The 23,903-nt window shown below is 48.6% G+C and overlaps 1 protein-coding gene across 1 annotated transcript in view; it reads left to right on the forward strand.

The window, feature by feature from the left end:
* Positions 1–12,504, forward strand: part of FRMPD3 (FERM and PDZ domain containing 3) — a 79,807-nt gene extending 67,303 nt beyond the window's left edge. Inside the window, exons 13-14 of the mRNA XM_050777285.1 lie at positions 5,541–6,362; positions 8,560–12,504. Of these exons, the coding sequence (XP_050633242.1) occupies positions 5,541–6,362; positions 8,560–11,669 (3,932 nt within the window). The 3' untranslated portion in view covers positions 11,670–12,504. The remainder of the gene's footprint in view (positions 1–5,540; positions 6,363–8,559) is intronic.
* The last annotated feature ends 11,399 nt before the right edge of the window (positions 12,505–23,903 follow it).

Here is a 23,903-nt window from a genome sequence, read left to right on the forward strand (position 1 = left end):
AGTTGTATATATTTATGGGGTACATGAGATGTTTTGAGACAGGCATGCAATGTGAAATAATCACATCATGGGGAATGGGGTATCCATCCTCTCAAGCATTTATCCTTTCTTTGTGTTACAAACAATCCAACTATACTCTTTTAGTTATTTTATTTAATTTTTATTTCAATATTTTTTAGGGAACAGGTGGTGTTTGGTTACATAGATAAGTTCTTCAGTGGTGATTTCTTAGATTTTGGTGTACCCATCACCTGAGCAGTATACCCTGTACCCAGTGTGTAATATTTTATCCCTCACCCCCTCCCACCCTTCCCTCCAAGTCCCCAAGGTCCACCCTATCATTTTTATGCCTTTGCATCCTCATAGCTTAGCTCCCACTTGTAAGTGAGAACATACAATGTTTGGTTTTCCTTTCCTGAGTTACCTCACTTAGAATAATGGTCTCCAACTCCACCCAGGTGGCTGCAAATGCCATTATTTCATTCTTTTTTATGGCTGAGTAGTAGTTCATTATATATATTTACCACATTTTAGTCTACAGCCATACGACCCTGAATGTGTCCAATCTCATAACCACATTTTAAAAAAAATTTTATATTCATTTATTAATTTTTTTAGATGGAATCTCGCTCTGTCACCCAGGCTGGAGTGAAGTGGTGCAATCTCACCTCCAAAAGTGCTAGGATTACAGACATGAGCCACTGTGCCCGACTGTACCACATTTTTCTTTATCTACTCGTTGACTGATGGGCATCTGGGCTGGTTCCATATTTTTGCAGTTGTGAATTGTGCTGCTACAAATATGCATGTGCAAGTGTCTTTTTCATATAATGACTTCTTGGATCAAACGGTAGATCTACTTTCAGTTTTTTAAGGAATCTCCATACTGTTTTCCATAGTGGTTGTACCAGTTTACATTCCCACCAGCAGTGTAAAAGTGTTCCTTTTCACCACATCCACACCAACACCTATTTTTTTTTTAATTATGGCCTTTTTTTTTTTTTGACAGAATCTTGCTCTGTCGCCCAGGCTGGAGTGCAGTGGCACAGTCTCGGCTCACTGCAACCTCTGCCTCCTGAGTTCAAGCCATTCTCCTGGCTCAGCCTCCTGAGTAGCTGGGATTACAGGCATGCACCACCATGCCCAGCTAATTTTTGTATTTTAGTAGAGATGGAGTTTCACCATGTTGGTCAGGCTGGTCTCGAACTCCTGACCTTGTGATCCGCCCACCTTGGCCTTCCAAAGTGCTGGGATTACAGGCATGAGCCACCACGCCTGGCCATTATGGCCATTCTTGTAGGAGTAAGGTGATTTTGCACTGTAATTTTGATTTGCATTTCCCTGATAATTAATGATGTTGCACATTTTTCCATATGCTCGTTGGCCATTTGTATACCTTCTTTTGAGAATTGTCTATTTATGTCCTTAGCCAACTTTTTGATGGGATTGTTTGTTTTTTTCTTGCTGATTTGTTTGAGCTTCTTGTAGATTCTGGATATTAGTCCTTTGTTGGATGCATAGTTTGCAAAGATTTTCTCCCACTCTGTGAGTTGTCTGTTTACTCTGTTGACTGTACCTTTTGCTGTGCAAAAGTTCTTCAGTTTAATTAAGTCCCAACTATTTGTCTTTATTTTTATTGCATTTGCTTTTTGGTTCTTGGTCATGAAATCCTTGTGTAAGCCAATGTCTAGAAGGGTTTTTCCAATGTTATCTTCTAGAATTTTTATGGTTTCAAGTCTTAGATTTAAGTCCTTAATCCCTCTTGAGTTGATTTTTGTATAAGGTGAGAGATGAGGATCCAGTTTCATTCTCCTACATGGGGCTAGCCAATTATCCCAACACCATTTGTTGAAAGGGGTGTCCTTTCCCCACTTTATGTTTTTGTTTGCTTTGTCAAAGATCAGTTGGTTGTAAGTATTTGGGTTTATTTTTGGGTTCTTTATTCTGTTCCATTGGCCTATGTACCTATTTTTACCAGTACCATGCCTTGTAGTATAGTTTGAAATCTGGTAACGTGATGCCTCCAGATTTGTTCTTTTGCTTAGGATTGCTTTGGCTATGTGGGCTCTTTTTTGGTTCCATGTAAATTTTAGGATTTTTTCATAGTTCTGTGAAGAATGATGATGGTATTTCGATGGGAATTGCATTGAATTTGCAGATCGCTTTTAGCAGTATGGTCATTTTCACAATATTGATTGCACCCACCCATGAGCATAGACTGTGTTTTCATTTGTTTGTGTCATCTGTGACTTCTTTCAGCAGTGTTTTATAGTTTTCCTTGTAGAGGTCTTTCTCCTCCTTGGCTAGGTGTATTCCTAAGTGTTTTATTTTTTTGCAGCTATTGTAAGAAGGGTTAAGTTCTTGATTTGATTCTCAGCATGGTCACTGTTGGTGTATAGCAGTGCTACTGATTTGTGTACATTGATTTTGTATCCTGAAGCTTTAATGAATTCATCTATCAGATCTAGGAGCTTTTTGGATGAGTCTTCAGGGTTTTCTAGGTATATGATCATATCATCCGTGAACAGTGACAATTTGACTTCCTCTTTACCGATTTGGATGTCCTTTATTTATTTCTCTTGTCTGATTACTCTGGCTCTTTCAGTTATTTTTAAAAGTACAATTAGGTTATTTTTGACTGCAGTCACCCTATTGTGTTATCAAATAGTAGGTCTTATTCATTCTTTCTATTTAGTTTGCTCTTGTTTTTCTGGTTTCTTAAGGTAGAAGTGGAAGTTTATGGTAATTCATATGAAATCTTTCCTCTTTTTTAACGTAGGCACTTTCAGCTACAGATTTCCCCTTTAAGAACTTTTTAGGCCGGGCGTGGTGGCTCACACCTATAATCCCAGCACTTTGAGAGGCTGAGGCAGGCAGATCACTTGAGGTCACAACTTCGAGACCAGCCTGACCAACATGGTGAAACCCCATCTCTACTAAAAATACAAAATTAGCTGGACATGGTGGCACATGCCTATAATCCCAGCTACTTGGGAGGCTGAGGCAGGAGAATCACATGAACCCAGAAGGCGGAGGTTGCAGTGAGCCAAGATTGTGCCATTGCACTCTAGCCTGGGCAATAGGAGCGAAACTCCATCTCAAAAAATAAATTAATAAAAAATTTTAAAAAAGAACTACTTTAGCTAGATCTCATAAATTTTGGTATATTGTATTTTCATTTTTATTCATCTCAAAGTATTTGCTAATTTCTCTTCTGATTTTTTTTCCTTGACCGCCTGGTTATTTAAGAGTGTTTTGGCTGGGCGTGGTTGCTTATGCCTGTAATCCCAGCACTTTGGGAGGCCAAGGCAGGCAGATCACTTGAGGCCAGGATTTTGAGACCAGCCTGGCCAACATGGTGAAACCCCATGTCTATCAAAAATAGAAAAATTAGTCAGGCATGGTGGCAGGTGCCTGTAATTCCAGCTACTTGGGAGGCTGAGGCGGGAGGATCACTTGATCCCGGGAGGTGGAGGTTGCAGTGAGCCAAGATTGAACCACTACACTCCAGCCTAGGCGACAGAGCAAGACCCTGTATCCAAAAAAAAAAGGGGGGTTTTGTTTGATTTCTACTTGTGAATTTCCCAGACTCCCTTCTGTTATTGATTTCTAATTTAATTATGCTGTGCTCAGAAAATATATTTTGTATTATTTTATTCCTTTTAAATCTAGTAAGGCTTATTTTATATCATAACATATGGTTTATTCACAACAGTGTTCCATATGCACTCAAGAAGAATGCATATTCTGCTGTTGTTAGATAGATGGTTCTGTAGATTTCAGTTAGATCTAGTTTGATTTATAGTATTGCTCGGGTCCTCTGTCCTTGTTGATATTCTGCTTAGTTGTTTCATCCATTATTGAAAGTGGAGTATTGGCCGGGTGCGGTGGGTCATACCTGTAATCCCTGCATTTTGGGAGGCCAGGGCAGGTGGATCACTTGAGGTCAGGAGTTCGAGACCAGCCTGGCCAACATGGTGAAACCCCGTCTCTACCAAAGACACAAAAAATTAGCCAGGCGTGGTGGCAGGCACCTGTAATCCCGGCTACTCGGGAGACTGAGATAGGAGAATCACTTGAACCCAGGAGGCGGAGTTGCAGTAAGCCGAGGTCGTACCACTGCACTCTAGCCTGGGCAACAGAGTGAGGCTCCATCTCAAAAAAAGAAAGAAAGAAAAGAAAAGAAAGAAAATGGAGTATTGAAGTCTCCTACTACTGTTGTTGAATTGTATATTTTTCCCTTCAATTCTGTCAGTTTTTTCTTCCTGTATTTGGGGGTTTTGTTGTTAGGTGCCAGTGCTGTACTTTTGTCATACATGTAATCTCTAGTGAAAGGCAGCACTGGCATATTGACTCTGTCAAACTGGAATTTGAGTGGCATTTCGAAGTCTTGTTTTCCAGCATCTTGATCACCATGATGAGCTATAAGGGCAATGACTGAAAACATGGGTTTTGAAGTCCTTCAGACCTAGGCTCAAATCCAGTCTACCACTTGGTCTATGTAACCTTAGGCGAGTCAGTTTCTTTAGCTGTAAAATGTAGATAATGATAATAACTACCTCATTGGGTTGTTATGAAGATTAAGTAGGATCACATATATTAGGACCTTAGCCTAAGTTAGTGCTTGTTTGTCATCTGTCTGTCTGCTGTCCGAATGTATTCTCACAGATAAAATAGGGAAGAGCTCCAAAAACAGTGAGAGAAGGTATTCACAGATCAAGCATTTGCAATAGATAATTCTCAGATGCACACACCTACCATCATTAAGAGCGATTGACGAGAGTATTTGCCACATGTATGTGTAATAGGTAGGGCTGGCCCTGTATGAATGCAGAAAAGAATAAAATTTGAAGAATTGTAAGAATGCTTCCCTTACCCTCCTCCCACATATGCACATCCCAGCATATCTCCCATATACTTTACACATTCAGACCCTGGAATTCTAATATAGAGCATTATTCTTTTAGGATCCCTCCATCAACAGGCGTCTCTGAAATGCAAACTCTTGGGCATTATATGTAGCCTGTTTAACGGGTTCTGACTAAAGCATTAGTAACTTGTCAGATTTATTTCCTTCTGCTAGAAGAGATTCAAGATAACAAGAACAACAGAGCACTGGTGGTTGGAAAAGCTCTGAAAAGAGGTGGGGGCAGGGGCAGGAACAGTTCCAAGTGGGACATATGTCTACAGCTGACTTTCAAACAGAGGGTATCCATGTAAGAGTCCAGCTGTGCCCAGATACCAGGCTCTAAACCAAGGTGTTCACTCCCACCCCTACCATACCCCATGCATTTTCCCATTTCAGAGGTGATGGGGCTATTAGCAGCTCAGGTTATTAGACTCAACTCACTCTGCTTTCAGGGTCAGCAGTAACATAGCTCATCAACTTCCCTACCCCTAATCTTTGGCAGCCAGGCAATGCTTTGTCTTGGGACCTGCCACTCGGTCGTGCTGCAGAGACATGGGCCAGAGACGACAAGGGAGCTCAGTCACAATCCTCGGCACCAGGGTTCATCTGTTGATTCTCTTTCTGGGTTTAGATTACATGCACAGCGCCCACCGCCCTGTCACTGGGGGCCACCTGGGGAAAAAGGAGAGTAGTTATGTGGGCAGCGTGGGCACCAGCCCCAGGAAATCGAGCCGCTGCACGCCCCCACCTGCCAACTCTGAGCTTGTCAGCTTCTGCTACCTCCATATGCGGGAACAAAGAAAGGAGCAGGAAAGTCGGACAGATGTCAACGAGAACCTAATCTTCTTTGAGGAGACCAGGCCCCGAACCAAGTCTGACCCCACATCCAAAAGTTCCGGCCAAGGTTATGAGGTAGTCCCTGATGACTTTGATGCAGCTAGCCTAGACCATGAGCCTTGTGCCAGCAGGGCCCGGTCCTACACCTTGGACAAGTCCCTTGGGGCTGACGCCCTGAATTTCTACTGTGACTCTTGCAAAGCCAAGCTCCAGGAGCAGCTGGGCCCTCGCAAAGGTGGGAAGCCTGGCTCGTCTCGTGACAATATAGTAGATTTGATGTCCCTCCCACCACCTGGGAGTGAGGAGGAGGAGGAGGAGGAAGATGAGACAACTTCCCTGTTGCCAGCCATTGCTGCCCCACCCCCTGGTTTCCGAGACAACAGCTCTGACGAGGATGACCCCAAGCGCCGGGCTGTCCAGAGCCAGGAACAAGGACGCCACCTGCGTGGGCTTCTGTACGATGAGATTCCAGTGACATTGATTGACAGTGTGCAGACCCGGACAGTTCGAGATCATGCCCAGGAGCTAGATGATGCCCTGGTGTCCACTCTGCAGGCCCTGGAAGCCCTGGCTGCATCCGAGGATGGACCACACCCACCACCCCCACAGACTGCAGGTAATGACCGATTCCTTCTCCCTCCTTCCTCCCACTTCTCCTGTCCAGGAAGGGCCAGTGAGTAACATTGTGTCTTCCCAAATAGATGTCAGAGTCACTGAGGTATGTCAGGGCAGTGGAAGGACCAAAGGTTGTTTAGATAGTGTCAGAGGAGCAATGATGCTGCAGCAGGGAGCGGCTGCTCAGCTCTAGCTAGAGTTCTGGCTCTCATCATTGCATCTCTTTGGAAATACCTTACAGATAGATCCCAGGGATTGAGGTCATGACAGCTATGGATGCAGGCCAGGATGGAGGATCAGAGAAAAACTGTGAGAGATGTAGAAGACAGGCGAAGAACAGAACATCCAGCATGCACATGATTGAAAGAAAAGCAAAACGACCAACTCACTACCTAGTGACCTGGGACCAGGGGAGCCAAAGGCCATCACTGCTCATGGCTGAGGTCTTTATCCTGCCTAAGAACATGGGCTCCGAATCAGATGCACCCATATCCTGGTTTCTTCAGTCATTGTCAGTGTAACCTTTGGCAAGGCACTTACTCTCTCTGACCCTCATTCTGTAACCTTAAATGGGTTTTATAAAAGTAGTTCTATCACATGGGGTTGTTATAAGGATTGAATGAGATCATTCATGCAAAGCATGTAAGCACTGCCTAGCACACAGTAAGGCCTCAGTAAGTGGTAGCTATTGTTACTAAGTATTAGTTCATAGGAGAACTGTACAACATGCATGCTGTTCCCTGTTATAGACACACGTATGTCCATCTTGTAGACAAACACACGTCACACATGTACCCATAGTCACACATATGTCCCTCCATACACATACACCTTAAAAAAAGAGAAGAGAGCCGGGCGTGGTGGCTCACGTCTGTAATCCCAGCACTTTTGGAGGCCGAGGTGGGCAGATCACTTGAGGTCAGGAGTTCAAGATCAGCCTGGCCAACATGGTGAAACCCCGTCTCTACTAAAAATACAAAAATTAACTGGGTAGGCTGGTGCACACCTGTAGTCTCAGCTACTCAGGAGGCTGAGGCAGGAGAATCGCTTGAACCTGAGAGGTGGAGGTTGTAGTGAGCTGAGATTGCACCATTGCACTCCAGCCTGGGCAACAGAGTAAGACTCTTTAAAAAAAAGAGAGAGAGAGAGAGAGAAGAGGTAAATGACACAGCAACAGAAAAGGAATAGGGAGGAATAGGGACCACGAGAAAGCATGTGAGGCAGGGAAAAGTGTAGAAAGGGAGGGTGAAGGTATTGGGGTCAGAGAAAGCCTGCCTTTTCCGTATGTGAGGATACCCTTGACATTGGGCAGCCCCCATGTATTTGGCCCCCAGGGCTGGCATTTCTCTTTGCTTAGAGTCTGGAGAGAGTGCTGGCTGCTCCCAGGCTCAAGTCCCATGTGGCTGCTGGAGAGAGGACAAGCTCAGCTAAATGGCCTCAGCTGCAATGACTGTAGGCAGGCCTGGCCAGATGAGGAGGGATAGAGAGAGACCTCTCTTTGCCAGCCCCTCTTTAGGACAATTAACAAAAATTTCCTAGCTGTTGAATCTAAAAATAGTTGTGATTAGCATGCTGTTTTGCATGTGATTTGCATGGTAATTTGCCATCAAACTGCCCAGATCCTCGCTCCACCTCTTTTGTTTCTGTTTTGGATTCCAGCCTTTCATCCCCTTCTTCTTGCCCCTCTTTGTCCCCTCCCCTCCACTCTTCCCACCCTCAGCCCTACATTCTCACCAGGCCTGATTGTTTTTCTCCAGCTGGAAATACTGCCGGCTAACCTTGGCTTCTATGCACCTCCTATACAGTCAGCCCTCTGTATCTGAGGGTTCTGCATCCACTGATTCAACCAACCGCAGATCAAAAATATTTGACAAAAAGAAATATGTCTATACTGAACATGTACAGATTTTTCTTGTCATTATTCCCTAAACAGCACAGTATAACAACTACTTACATAGCATTTACATTGTGTTAGGTATTATAAGTAATCTAGAGAGGCTTTAAAATACATGGAAAGATGTACACAGGTTACATGCAAATACTATGCCATTTCATATCAGGGACTTGAGTATCTGCAAGTTTTGGAATCTTCAGGAGTCCTAGAGCCAATCGCCCATGAATACTGAGGGACAACCGTGTAGAGCTGGAAAAGAACTTGATTTCAGTAAGCGTAACAAGCCCTATCCCTGTTCCTCCAGGTCTGATTGTGCTGGCCACAATCACTCCTGAATCATCGCTGGACTCGGGTCATGAAACCAACTCTTCAGAGCTCACAGACATGTCAGAGATGATGTCGGCCATGAAGCAGCACCAGAACACCACCTACTTCCTGGCCCAGCACCTCAACAAGGACAGCCTCCTTGCCCGCAAGGACCTGCCCTTCCGGATCCAGAGCTGTGCAGCCCAGGCCGTTCTTACGGCCCCTTACTCTCTCGGGCGCCCGGATCCCAACCCATCTCTCCAACCCATTGCCACAGGCCAGAGTACTGGCCCCCCTGGCGCTCGGAGGAAGCTGCCCCAGTCAGAGGGCCAGGTACAGGGAGAACGAACATACTCCTTGGCAGTGCACCCAGCACTGTCCCCACAGCTTAGTGAACAGAAGAATCTGAGCCTGCTGTCCCCAGTTCCTGAGGACAAAGGGCCTGGCCACACTAGGGCAGGCCTAGAAATGTCACTGAGGGCAGCCACATCATCCCTCAGTGAAGAGCAGGTCTCTGAGCTGAGGGACAACCTGCCCAAGGAGGTCAGGTTGAGCCCCAAGCTTATCCTGGACCCAAAGGGCAGTGTGACCCCGGCCATCATCTCGGCTGCCCTACAGCAAGTGGTTCACAGTAAGAGTCTAGTCACTCCTGGTGGGGCTTTGGGGAACCCCCCCAGCAGGGGTGAGAGAAGGCTGGAGGCCAGCATGGGGAGGCCAGAGGTTAGCATGATGAGTAGCAGTGCAAATAAGAATCTGAAGTTCAAAATTAGCCCCAGTGCTCCAGAGACCTCACGGAATTCTCAGCATCAGCTGGGTGCAGAGGTCTCTTCCAGCCCCAGAGCACCCACAGGCAGCTGGGCTGAGAGCCTGCACCTCTCCCAACAGGAGGACAGGCTGCCTGTTCAAAATTTCCCTCCCAAAAGCTATCTTCTGCGAACAAGCCGAGAGTCAGTGGGCAAGCAAGCTACAGGGGACATGGCAGGCAAAGGTGGGCCAGAGGGTGGTAAGCCCACCCTGCAGAAGCAGGGCACCATCTCCAGCCAAGGAGAGAAGGCGCAGCTGGAGAGCACACCCAAAAGAAGCAAGCTCGAAGAGACCAGCCTGGTTCCCCGAGCTACCTACTCCATGGCTCTGCAGAGCCCCAGCTGCCAATCAAGAAGCCACAGCCCCAGCTGCCAGCCCCATGGCCACAGCCCCAGCAGTCAGTCTCGAGGCCAGAGCCCCAGTTGCCAACCTCGAGGCCAGAGCCCACTGAGGTCTCAGGCTGCCAGCCGGCAGGTGAGCACCATGCCCTCTAGGAAGCTTGAAACAACTCTCAATGGAGCCCACTCGACCTCTGAAGGCCCTGCAAAACCCAAGTCATCCCGAGGTCCTTTCCGGCTACGCAATTTATTCTCTGCCACCTTCCCAACCCGCCAGAAGAAGGAGACAGATGAGCGGCAGGCCCAACTGCAGAAGGTAAAGCAGTATGAGCTGGAGTTCCTTGAGGAACTTCTAAAGCCACCAAGCCAGGGGGAGCTGCCAGGCACCGAGTACCTGCAACCTCCAGCACCTGGCCGCTGCAGCTGCCAGCTCCGCAGCAGCCCCGTGCAGCAGGGGCCGGGAATGTCCCGCGAGCAGAGGCGCAGCTGCGACTGCAAGCGCATCTGCCGGGGGGGCCGGCCGCAAGCCACCCAGACACCAGTGCCCAGCCTCCGGGGGAGGGAAAGGGACAGGGTCCTCCCTAGCCAGAGGCAGCCAGAGGCTGGCCTAGGCGTGAGCCTCAGCAGCCCCATCAATGTCCGGCGCATTCGTTCTACCAGCCTGGAATCCCGAGAGTGCCGATCGGACCCTGAGAGTGGTGTTTCGTGCCTGACCACGTGTGCCTCAGGGGGCGAGTGTCTGGGAGCTCCCAACTACAGGAAACTGATGCGCCGCTACAGTATCAGTGAACTGGACCAGGGTGACAGGGCCTCGCTGACCTCGGATGTCTACCCACATCCGCCCCTGGGCATGCTGCCCAGGGAGGCCAAGGAGTTAGAGGCAAGCCTGCCCATAGCCTTGGGTCCCAAAAGCAGGTCTCTGGAGTCACCGACGCTGGGAGACCCCTCCTACGTCCAGGTTGCCCCAGAGACCAAAGGCCCCAGACAGATGGCCGTGTTCTCACTGCCCGCGGAGGTGTACCGGAAGCCTGCCGAGCTAGACGAGGACAGTGAGAGCAGCAAGTGCTGCTCCATCCGCTACTGCTTCTACTACCGCAAGTGTGACATGGCAGATGATGCCAGTGATGGCAAGGATGAGCTCTCTTACTCTATCCCCATGAAGATTCTGCCTGGCATGAAGCTGGACGAGCAGGTGGTACCTGTGGTGAGCAGGACCCTGCAGGTGCTAGATGCTGCTACCTGCAGCAGCAGCAGCCCTGAGGCCTCCCGCACTCAGGAGATTGACCTCCGTGTGTCCACCTTCGAGGGGAGCCTGGCCAAGATCAATGCCCTGCGGGCTCATGCCTATGGCCTCCCTGATGGCTTCCTGGCTGCCCGGCTGGACACCAACGAGCTGCTGACAGTCCTGCGGCAGTGTGTGGCCAGCCCCGAGGCCCGTGCCCCCAAGCCCTATGTCTCTCAGATCTCCGAGTATAAGCTCGAGCTAGCTCTCAAGTTCAAGGAGCTCCGGGCCTCCTGTCGCCGTGTGGCCAATGTGGACAAGAGCCCAACTCACATGCTGGCAGCCATCACGGGCAGCTTCCAGGTGCTGAGCAGCCTCATTGAGACCTTCGTGCGGCTGGTGTTCATTGTGCGCTCCGAGGCCCAGCGCCAAGAGCTGCTGGCCAAGGTAGAAGAGGTGGTGAGGAACTACACCTTCCTGCTGCGTGCAGCTGAGGAGTCCACAGCCCGTAACCTTAACCAGCAGCAGCAGCAGCAGCAGCAGCAGCAGCAGCAACAACAACAACAACAACAACAGCAGCAGCAGCAGCAGCAGCAGCAGCAGCAGCAGCAGCAGCAGCAGCAGCAGCAGCAGCAGCAGGTGGCAGCAGCTGCAGGGGCAGCCACAGAGCACCCACCAGGCTCCCCAACTTCGGCGACTGTTATGAGCACATTCACCCACTCCTTAAAAACCCTTATTAAGTAGGGCATCTGCCCACACCTGTCCCCCTTCCCCAACCATGGCCCCAGGTTTGAGCTTTGTGGTCCTTGCATCTTGTGGTGAGTGTGTGTGTATCTGCTGGGCCAGTCAGGGTCCAAGAGCCCATCAGTCTCCAGGGAGTGGAAACTCTCTCGATTAAGGCTCTCTCTTAAGGGCTGCAGACTTAGCTGCCGCCCTGGGTGTCCTCACCCCTTCCCTGGCCTCTGGGCCTCACTGTGAGGAAAAAGGCCCCTCGTCACTCTGCTCACAGCAGGGCTGTATTTTATCTCTTCTCTCGGGCTGAGAAGTGACATCAGGCTCACTTCCTGCTCAATCCATGTTGGGCGCTGGGGGAGCCAGAGCCTGAAGCAAGCGGACCCTCAGGCCTTGAGCTCCTCGTGGCATCGGCTCCCCTGCTGGGAGCAATGGCAGTAGCAGCAGGCCACATTGCCGTGCCGAGGGGAGAGGGCGCTCAGTCCAGATGTGCCCAACCACCTTGGGCTCACACTCACCTGGCAGGTGCCACCCTGAGGGCCTGTGCCTCGGTGAGATGTCTGCAGAAAACAGCCACACTTGGCTGTTTGCAGCCGTCCAACAGGCTGCCAGCCTGGGGAGCCCTCACCTCCAGGTCCAGTAGCTCCACACCAGCCATCCCCAAAGTGCCCTGCCTCTCACTGATGGGCAGGGCAGCTCAGTCCACTAGGGAGCAAGCATCTGGAATCACCCCACTCGTTTTGGGTAAGGTACCTGGTGAAAACATCTGCCTGGGGAGACCCAGTGCAGGCCTAGGAGCCCGCCCAGCCCAGCACAGGGGCTGTTGCTGCAGGCGTGAGGCTCCGCTCTCAACATCTCTCTACCAGATAGACTGTCCTTAGGAGTTTGACTAAGCTGTGGATCGGGGGGGGGGGGGGGGGGGAGGGGGGAAAGGGGTAGGGGTGGGGGGGTGTTGATGACTATATCTTAAACTTTTGGAAGCTAGCGTGATATGTTAATCCTGAGTATATGCTTTTGGCTGTGTATTGACCCTGTGGATTTGTCTCTCTAAGAAAAGAAGCTGAGCGCCTTACCTGGTGCAGTCGTGCACCTCTTTCTCCCTCTCTGGAGCCATCTGGAAGGGAATTCACACTGTTTAACATCCACCTTGACACACACCTCCTATCGCCACCAGCGCTGCCACCGCCGCCGCCGCTGCCACCACCACCGCCACCACCGCTGCCAACCCTCCCCCCGCCCCCACCCCCATCCCCGCAACCTTCCTGGGAGTGAAGACACGGAGTCCCTACCAACTGTCCCACTGTAGGGAACAAAGAAAGCCAATGTTTCTTCTGTAGATTGCTTCTTGTTCACCTCTCCATATCTCCCCATTTCCCACACCCTTGTGCCCTGTGTCTGCCTCTGTTTCATCACTGTGTCAGAGGTCCATGTGAAATCTTTCATTCTGATGTGAGTTTTATAAAGATGTACACTGTGCTTAACCCCTGCCCATCCTTGGTAGCCTCTAGTACAATAAAGTCTCCCTGAGTGGTGAGTTCTCCCAGCAAGGAGGAGGGGAGTTTCTTCTGCAGAATCCAGCCCCTCCCTTCCTTGCTTCTCCTCCCCCAGGACCAAGTTGTTGAATGGGCCAGAGATGCAGCCAGCGGGGAATCCTTTTCCCCTCAGCCACTGCAAGCTGGAGTGCTGACATGGTCTTCTTTTTCTCCCAACTTCGCCACTCAGCCCCTGCCTGTGTCATTCCACTGCCATCCTTCACCTCTCCCTCAGCCTCATGGAGAGGAAACATTTTCTAATGTCTGTATATAGTATATATACTACATAAAATATATAAATTATATATATATACTAATTTATGTCTTGTTTTTCAAACAAGAATGATTAAATCTATTCATCTTACTATCCCAATAAGTCTTTGCGGTGCCTCTTTGTGGGTGTCCTTGTGTCCTTGAATTGTTGGTTGGTGGTGGCCCTTTGTGTGCTCCTCCTGGACCCCTGCTCTTATGTACTGGGAACTGGTGGGTGATGACAGCTAAGGACCCTGTTCCTCCCACCTCCGCAACACGCAGGGGATCCCCTTTGTTCCTCTTTGAAGCCTCCTGTTTCTCATGGGAGTTGGAAATTGTCTACCACTTTCTCTTGACCATGGGGCTTCTGGCTCACCTGGCCACCATGGCTGTGACCTCAGAGCTGAAGGGTTGTAGGTGGTGGGGGGGGGGGCATGTGGAAAAACACAGTGTGCTCTGTGCCTAGTGTATCAGATGGCCTGGAAATTAGGATTTTAGGCCACTCCTCAGACTGGGGTTGGGAAATGGCGCCTCTCCCTCTGAACCGTGCCTTCTTGCTCTCAGAGTGCAGCCTGACTGCCTCGCAGTTTAGGCTATGGAATCCCTTGCAACAGCCGCTGGCCATGTAGTGGGGTGGGAAGGAGGGATTGTTTCCGTAGTATGGAAGCATTAGGACCCTAATCAGAGCTAACCCTTCGGGCTCTTCAGAGTTACCCAAGCGTGAGAAATTATTTTGTTTCTCCTGTTTCCTAATTTTCTTCCGGTACTTACAGGTCTTCACTAGCCTATGAGGCATCTTTGTCCAAATTAGAAAAAGGTTCTTCCTGCTGCCCATGCCCCCATCATGACACCCTCTGAGTGATGGGCACATGGCTTGGTAATTTCAGCCCTGTCCAGCCCCACTTGCTTCATTGGCTAGGTATACAAGCTACACAATCGTGTATAGTGATCCTACTTAGTCACTTCCAAAGATTGATAATAGACATTTTTTCTTTTTGAGAGAGAGAGTCTCGCTCTGTTACCCAGGCTAGAGTCCAATGGTGTCATCTCAGCTCACTGTAACTTCCACCTCCTGGGTTCAAGTGATTCTCCTGCTTCAGCCTCCCAAGTAGCTGGGATTACAGGTGCCTGCCACTGCACCCAGCTAATTTTTTTTTTCAAAGACGGGGTTTCACCATGTTGGTCAGGCTGGTCTCGAACTCCTGACCTCAGGTGATCCACCCGCCTCGTTCTCCCAAACTGTTGGGATTACAGGCATGAGCTACCACACTTGGCCTACAGACTGCTTTTTTCCATGTCTGCAACGGTTATGGCTAAAGAGGTTTGGAAGCAAAGCATCGAAGAGGAGCCAGGGGCAGCACAGTCAGGCTGGGCTTCTCTGCATGTTCCCCAACACCAAGCCAAAGCTCCTCTTTAAACATGGGAGGGAACCACCGGCAGCAGCCCTTGGACTAGAGGCAGAGCTCTTCCGGGTGCTGCCTGCCAGGCATACTGTCCCACAACACTAAGGTTGGGATTCAGTGCGAGTCAATGCCGTGATAAAGTGAAGCCCACTGCCACTCAAAATGACCCAACTGGACAATCCAAAACCTTGGGAGCCCTAAGGCCCTGCGCTAACTACACTGGTAGCTCCTTAAGGTCAGAAAACATTCTTACTTAGTTTTACACCCTGGGTACCCACCCACACAGTACCTGGCACATAGTAGGTATTCACATATTTGTAGAATGAATGAGTGTTGAATGAGATGACTGTCATGAGAGAGCCATCCCAGACTTGTGTGCGAGTGAAAAGGGCTCTGTCTCCTCTGGGAGTGGTTGATTTGGGGCAGTGTAGTTGGACATGGCTAGACAGTCTGGCATCCTCCTATCAAAAGATGAGGAGTTGGGGCCATCATCCCATGCCCCACCAACTCAGCTGAGTTTCACCAACTACTTTCCAAAAGCTCCTGAAACTCTCCTGAGGTGACTGACAGTCACCTCAGACCCAGGGTCATTCTCTGCAGTATCTGGGAGTGCAGGGAAAGACCATATTCCCACCAGCGTCTTCCTTGCCATCTTTGGCCTCAACCTGAACCTGAAGCTGATGCTGTCCAGTCACCCCATCCAAGTGTCCCAGAGCCTGACTCCTGCCTTTCTGACTTCAGCCACTTAAAGGAAAATGGGTTCATACTATTGGCATGGGCCCAGAATGCCAGTGGGTGCTGGCACAATCACATTTTTTTTCAAGCTGTTGTGAAGGCACTGTGGATAATAGGTAATTTCATCAGCAATGAATTGAAAGAACCTGCCTCAGCCAGAATTTTTGCTGCCAAAGAGGCAGGGGAGGCTCAACTGCCAGCATTGGGAGGGGGCATACATTTATGTCTCAGGATCAAATTCCTGCAAACAGCCAGTAGGATGAGGGTAATAACCACATCCAGTTCCAGGGTAATAGCCACATCCCATTCCTCATCCTGCAGCCTGGAAGCCAGACTATGGGTGTACATCTGGAGCGAGGAGGAAGTCCTCCACCTAGTCGGAGGAAATGACCTCTGAGGATTCAGTCCTGGTCCCTGGAGAAATGTCCTGGACACCAGGCGGGGTTCTTGGGTTCAATGTCCTTACCGGCTGGAAGCCACTGTAAAGTGGAAATGATGAAGACTGCCTTCTTGCAGGTACAGAACTGCTTGTTTCACATGAGCGTTTGTAGTGACTCCCACAAAGGCCCACGCATCCACGCACCAAGTCATTGGTTGATGCCACACCCCAGCATAACAGGAACATGTTCTGGTGTCCATGTGATGTTTTCAGCTGCAGGTTTACCTGCACTTAGGAATGAGGTAGGTTACCTACCACTTAGGAATGAGCTCAGGTTTAGCTTTTCCTGCTCTCCTGTCTGTGATGTCTTTCCCTCTGGGTATTGATTCCTCATTCTCATTTTCAAGGTTTTGGCTAAAAGGAATATGCATCTGTACCTTTTTGGGAGTCTTCCACAACACAGAAAAATTGAACTTTGCCCTTAAATAGGCGAAAACAACTGTGTATGAACACTTGCCATATGCCAGATACCCTGCTAAGTACTTTACACACATGATCTCATTTAATCTTCACAATAATCCTTTGAGAGAGGTACTATTATCATTTCCATTTATCAGAAGAGGAATTGAAGCCTAGACAAGTCACTAGCCCAAGGTCACACAGCTGGTAAGTGGTAAGCCTATCAGTTTTCAAACCCAGCCCATCATGCTTTCAACTACTACCCTACAGTACTTAGCCTGACCCCACCTTTCTGTGGATCCAGGATCATTCTCTGCAGCATCTGGAAGTGCAGGGAGGAACCCACCTTTGTGGGGTTTTTGTTGTTATTGTTAAACAGGTTCTCACTCTGTCACCCAGGCTGCAGTGCAGTGGCATAATCACAGCTCACTGCAGCCTAGACCTCCTGAGCTCGGGTGATCCTCCCACCTCAGCCTCCCAAGTAGCTGGGACTACAGGTGCCCACCACCACATCCAGCTGATTTTTATTTTTATTTATTTATTTTTTTCTGTAGAGACAGGGTTTTGCCATGTTGCCCAGGCTGGTCTCAAACTCCTGGGCTCAAGTGATCTGCCCGCCTCAGCCTCCCAAAATGCTGGGATTATAGGCATGAGCCACCACGCCCGGATTCAACCTTACCTGCCAATCACTTCTCCTGGAAACAGAGACATGGATGCAGCCACACTCATCAGAAGATGACCTGTAATTGCTGCTCAGGGTCCAGGCAGCCTGTGTGTAACAGGTGGCCTGTAACTGGAGTATGAGTGCAAGTCCACCTGTCCCCTAACCTATCTTCGCTGCTCTGCCCTTGCGTCACATGCCTCTTTGAGGGAGCCAGGGATGAAAGAGTATATGTGCATGGAAATTTGTGGGTTGAGCGTTATGTCCAAAAAGCAGCCTTCAAAAAATGCATGTGGCTCCCAGGTGGTCCCCTCATCCTCTACCATCTGCCCATTGTTATGGGACTCCCTGTGCTCCTCCACCTGGGGTCTGAGCCCCCCAGAGTATGTGGCAATTTTCTGGCAGATACAAAAAGCCACAGTCACAATGTGGCCCATAATCCTGACACATTTGAATTTTTCTCCAAGATTTTGGAGGAAAATATCATTCTGACGACACATTATTATTATTTATTTATTTTGAGACAGAGTTTCACTCTTGTTGCCCAGGCTGGAGTGCGATGGTGGAATCTTGGCTCACTGCAACCTCTGCTTCCCAGATTCAAGCAATTCTCCTGCCTCAGTCTCCTGAGTAGCTGGGATTACAGGCATGCATCACCACGCCCAGCTAATTTTGTATTTTCAGTAGAGACAGGCTTTCTCCATGTTGGTCAGGCTGGTCTCGGACTCCCGACCTCAGGTGATCTGCCCACCTTGGCCTCCCAAAGTGCTGGGATTACCAGCGTGAGCCACCACACCCAGCCCACATTAAATATTTTTATCTAAAAGTATCATGTGAGGAATGCAAACACGAATGCCCTTTAAAGATACATATCATTTCAAAGACACTTGAGTCTTGTGTCTGATACTTTCGGTGACATTCCCATAGCCATCTACCTAGCGTCCAAGTTCACTCTCTTCAACTAATAGACATGCTTGGATGGAAGTATTGACACACTTGGGGCCCATCAGATGAGCCAGCTGTTGCATAAGCCTCAAGGGGAGGATAGCTGGGACCCATCTATTTCCACGGATCTGGGCACAGGGTGGGGGTCAAGTGCTTGTTCAGGGATATGAGACCTGGAATGGCCAGGTAGGGTGGCTCACGCCTGTTTTCCCAACACTTTGGGAGGTAAGACAGGAGGATCGCTTGAGCTGAGGAGTTGGAGACCTGAGCAACATAGCAATACCCCATCTCTTTAAAGAAAATTAGCCAGACATGGTAGTACATGCCTGTTGTCCTAGCTACTCAAGAGACTCAGGTGGGAGGATCCTTCGAGCCCAGGAAGTCACACTGCCACTGCGCACCAGCCTAGGTGATAGAGCAAGATCCTGTATCTAAAAGAAAAAAGGAGAAAGACCTGGAGTGACAGGGTGTCAGAAAGGGACACCAAGAGGAGATGGGGCAGCATTATCAAAGGCTCCCTCCCCTTCCCTGCCCCTGCCCCCCAACTGTTGCCTATTACACACTTTAGCAGCAGGTCAGCCCCAAGCCCAGACTGAGGGGAACCAGCCGGAGATTTCTGCATCTGCAATGAGCAAGCAAAGTAGGGAAGCTGTGTGGGCTAGGCTGAGCAGCTCACCCTAGAATCAGGGCTCAGTTCTATTTTTCAGCCCAGCCACTGACTTGCCATATGATGGGCTATACGTCATTTTACATCTTTGGGCCTCTCCTCTAAAGTGAAGATGACTGAGTCTTCAGCCTCCCTCTATGGCTGTGAGGATTAATGAGGTGATGCTGAAAATGCAGCTGTAAAAATCCTGAGTCTTAGCTGTACAAGCTTAACAAGTGCAAATCGAATTGCCCCATTTGCAGCTGGTCCACAGAAACTAATTAAGCTTGCACCAAGGGCCTGGAACTAGAAACTTGGCCAACAGAGCTTTGGGGGACTGTTTTCTCAAAATATCTATTGCTCTCAGGCAAAGCCGTTTTCAGTCAGTTTCCCTCAAAAAAGACATGCAAGACCTCTTTTCCTCTGGGCCTTTTTTTTCGAAATTGCGAAGCCAGCTCACTTCCTCAATGGAGAATCCCTGTCCTCAGTGGACACAGTCTGGTGAACACAAAGCTCATCTTGGCCTTTGGCCAATACCCCTCACATGTTTCTCTGACATCCTCCTGCTCTTCCTCCATCTTCATCCTCCTTGCTAAAAGCAGCTGTAATTAAAGGAAGCTTGAATTTGTAATTTTTCCTCAACATTTAGGCTTAATAGGAAAGGGTTTTTGTTTTGTTTTTTGTTTTGTTTTGTTTTTGTTTTTGTTTTAAAGAGAATAAACATGCCAGGCACAGTAGCTCACACCTGTAATCCCAGCACTTTGGGAGGCCAAGGCTAATGGATCATCTGAGGTCAGGAGTTCGAGAGCAGCCTGGACAACATGGCAAAACCCCGTCTCTACTAAAAAGACAAAAATTAGCTGGGCGTGGTGGTGCATGCCTGCAATCCCAGCTACTCAGGAGGCTGAGGCAGGAGAATCGCTTGAACCTGGGCAGCAGAGGTTGCAGTGAGCCGAGATGGCGCCACTGCACTCCAGCCTGGGTGACAAAGTGAGATTCTGTCTCAAAAACAAAAACAAACAAAACAACAACAAAAACCCACCTTTTTCTCTTCCTCTCCCCAAGCAAAACCTGGTATCATAGACATGTTACATGTTGTACATCAGATCTCTAGACTTCATCCTACATACTACAGCCTACATATTTACTACTTTGTATCTTTTGAACTGCATCTCCCTATTTTCTCTGCCAGGGCAATATAATGAACTTCAGCCGTCTGATTAACTGAATAAAGCACTTTGTGCTGGGCATAAAGGCTTCCTACAATGTCAGATATACTCATATCCAATGCAGAATGCAATGAATCTGATTTTTTTTGAGGCAGAGTCTGGCTCTGTCGCCCAGGCTGGAGTGCAAGGGCACTATCTCAGCTCACTGCAACCTCCGCCTCCCAGGTGCAAGTGATTCTCCTGCCTCGGTCTTCCAAGTAGCTGGGACTACAGGTGTGCACCACCACACCCAGCTAATTTTTGTATTAAAAGAAAAAATTTTTTGAGACGGAGTTTCACTCTTTTCACCCAGGCTGGAGTGCAGTTCCTTCTCTCAGTGGCACGATCTCTGCTCACTGCAACCTCCGCCTCCTGGGTTCAAGCAACTCTCCTGTCTTAGCCTCCCAAGTAGCTGGGATTACAGGAGTCCACCACCATGCACAGCTAACTTTTGTAGTTTTAGTAGAGATGGGATTTCACCATGTTGGCCAGGCTGGTCTCGAACCCCTAACTTCAGGTGATCTGCCCGTCTCAGCCTTCCAAAGTGATGGGATTACAGGCATGAGCCACCACGCCCGGCCATGATTTTTTTTAATTGATATGCATGCTGTGTTACCTAGGTAATGTGGCCGTCAGAAATCCCTTCTCTCAATTATGTGATTATAACAGTGGGGAGTGCCCAAGCCACTGAGGTAACATCTGTTCTCTCTGCCTTCTCTAGAGCCCTAATCACTCAACCCCTCAGCCTGCTCCCTTATAAACCAAGGATCCCAACTGCCCCTCCCTGATTCACTCATATAAATTTGAGAATAAATCTGCAGTATGGGCAAGCCATTTGCAGTTTCTTGGAAGTAAATGCAATTCCTGCGTCCTAGTTTGACTTATAGCCAAAAAAGCCTACATGGCCTTGGTCACCAAGGACAGAATTGGTAGTAAAGCAAGGCAGCAAAGACAAGCATCCCTGCCCCTTTCCTAACCTGGCACAGCAGGAATGTACAATGCCTCCAGGGACCTGAAAAGACTCAAGGAACCAAGAAGAAACTGGACAGATTTTCCCTGCTGAACAATGAAAGAGACTTTTATTTGATTTGCAGTTCCTGCTGCCCTGAGCCCATATTAGCTTGGCTCTGTAACAAAGTTGCAAGCGAAGAAAGCCCTACACCATGAGCCAGAAGACTTTGATTTGACTTGTAGCTCTTCCAAAAACTAGCTGTGTGACCTTGGGCATTCACTTCCCCTCTCTGGCTATCAATTTCTTACATATAAAATGAATGGGTTGAACTAAAGGGTCTATTAGCTTTTAAAAAGCACCTTTTCTCATCATACTTTCACTTAAGCATTTTTAAACAAAGGCAAGTACTTCCAGCATCACTCAATGTTCCCCAAGTCAGTAATTAAACTGGGAGAACTCCCCAGTTCATAAAACTTAAGCACCAGAACAAACTACAAAGCTCACTTGGCCCTGCTGTTTTTATCTAATCACCTTCTGTCAGGAACGACTGAAACCTCCCATATTTTAAATCCCTACATGATTCTAGCTCCCCGTCATGCTGACCTTGTACAATAACATCTATATTCACAAGAAACCAACTCGCGGGGACCCTAGAAGAGTGAGACACATCTAAAGGTTTCAGCCAAATCCTATCTAAGGTAAAACAAGCCAGCTTCACTTTATGAGATAAATCTTCCAGAACAGGACTCATTTTAAGATCGACTTATATTAATAAAACCACGATTTACATGTATAAGTCCTCTGCTCTTTCAGAAGACTCCTATGTTGAAGTCTTTGGAGAGGCCATTAATAGTCACCTCCTGGCAGGGCATGGTTGCTCATGCCTGTAATCCCAGCACTTTGGGAGGCTAAAGCGGGCTGATCACTTGAGGTCAGGAGTTCAAGATCAGCCTGGCCAACCCCATCACCCCTGGTGAAACCCCATCTCTACTAAAACAAAAATACAAAAATTAGCCAGGTGTGGTGGCACGCGCCTGTAGTCCCAGCTACTCAGGAGGTTGATGCATGAGAATCGCTTGAACCTGGGAGGCAGAGGTTGCAGTGAGCCGAGATTGTGCCACTGCACTCCAGCCTGGGCGACAGAGCCAGACTCTGTCTCAAATAAATACATAAATAAATAAAGTCACCTCCTGAGATATCTGTCAGTGTCAATCCAGATTTTCAATTCAAATCCTTAAGTGTTTAAAATGCATTCTCTCTGAGGCTGATCTATGCTAGAGACTGTAAGAGTTATATAGCCTCTGCCCTCAGACAGCCTGCATTCTTGCTGAAGACTCAGAGAATGTAAGGTTGGGAGTCTGTCAGGAGATCGAGACCATTCTGGCTAACATGGTGAAACCCCGTCTCTACTAAAAATACAAAAAATTAGCCGCGTGTGGTGACACGTGCCTGTGGTCTCACCTACTCGGGAGGCTGAAGCAGGAGAATCACTTGAACCCAGGAGGCGGGGGTTGCAATGAGCCGAGATCCCGCCATTGCACTCCAGCCTGGGTGACAGAGCATGACTCTGTCTCAAAAAAAAAAAAAAAAAAAAAGGTTGGGAGTCTGTGCCCCAATAGAAGGACCAACTCCTGAGAGGTAGTGAGGCCAGGATGGGCTGCAGCATGGGCAGTCTCTACATCTGTGATAGACTTTGTGGTGGCCTTTGAAAGCTCTCTGGCGTGCTTACAAAAGTGAAACACCCACCTGCCACCAGTTGGCATTGAATTGGGGGTTGGCTGACAAGGCCAAGGAGGGAATATGAGCAATGAGAGTAGGTCACACTAGCTTCAAGAGGGAAAAACTGGAGCCGACATAGGAGAAAGAAAAGAGAAAATACCCTGAAAGAAATGCTAATACCCAGGAGTGGGCCAGGTTGCTTGAAGATGAAAAGGAAGCCCAGCTAGTCAAATCTTCCACTGGGCTGCAAGAAGCCCACTGTGCTGGGGATCAAAGTGGCAGGCTCAGAAAAGGATGATCTGGTCCTTCAGGGAGGAGAGGAGGGGGCTTCTTTCTCTCTGTCTGCTGTTAAAGTTAGTGCTCGACAAGTCTGTTTGTAAAGCTTCTTAGAGGTAAGGGTCATATTTTATTAATTTCTGTAATCTGGAAGCTGAGCGCTATACAGTACTTTGTCCACAGTTGCTGCCCAAGAAATGCCTGCAAAAGGCTGGGCACGGTGGCTCACACCTGTAATCCCAGCACTTTGAGAGGCTGAGGCGGGCAGATCACAAGGTCAGGAGATCAAGACCATCCTGGCTAACATGGTGAAACCCCGTCTCTACTAAAAATACAAAAAAAATTAGCCGGGCATGGTGGCAGGAGCCTATAGTCCCAGCTACTTGGGAGGCTGAGGCAGGAGAACGCTGTGAGCCTGGGAGGCAGAGCTTGCAGTGAGCTGAGATCGTGCCACTGCACTCCAGCCTGGGCGATAGAGCGAGACTCCGTCTCAAAAAAAAAAAAAGAAAGAAAGAAAGAAAGAATGAAATGCCTGCAGAATGTCGGGTGCGGTGGCTCACAACTGTAATCCTAACACTTTGGGAGGCTGAGGTGGGCAGATCACTTGAGGCCAGGAGTTTGAGACCAGCCTTGGGCAACATGGTGAGACTCCGTCTCTACAAAAAAATACAAAAAATTTTACCTGGGTGTGGTGGTGCACACGTGTAGTCCAGCCACTTCGGACGCTGAGGTGGGAGGATTGCTTGAGCACAGGTTGCAGTGAGCTGAGATGGCGCCCCTGCACTCTAGCCTGGGCACCAGAGTGAGACCTTGTTAAATAAATAAATAAATAAATAAATAAATAAATAAATAAATAAATATTATCATGTCCCAGCAAAAAAATACACAGCAACAAAAAGAAATGCCTGCAGAAGAAATGACTGATTGGAACAAGTGGATGAATTTAGACTCTCCTATAATGCCTGGGATCTCAAAGGGAGGTATAGCCAGCCAGACCAAAACATCCCACGAGGTGGGGAGAGGGTGGGAGCCCTTCCACTGAGAAGGGTGTTTACATAATTTTCCCAGAGGCCCTGAGC

This window comes from Macaca thibetana, chromosome X (genome assembly GCF_024542745.1).
Source record: "Macaca thibetana thibetana isolate TM-01 chromosome X, ASM2454274v1, whole genome shotgun sequence".
Taxonomy (NCBI): Eukaryota; Metazoa; Chordata; class Mammalia; order Primates; family Cercopithecidae; genus Macaca; species Macaca thibetana.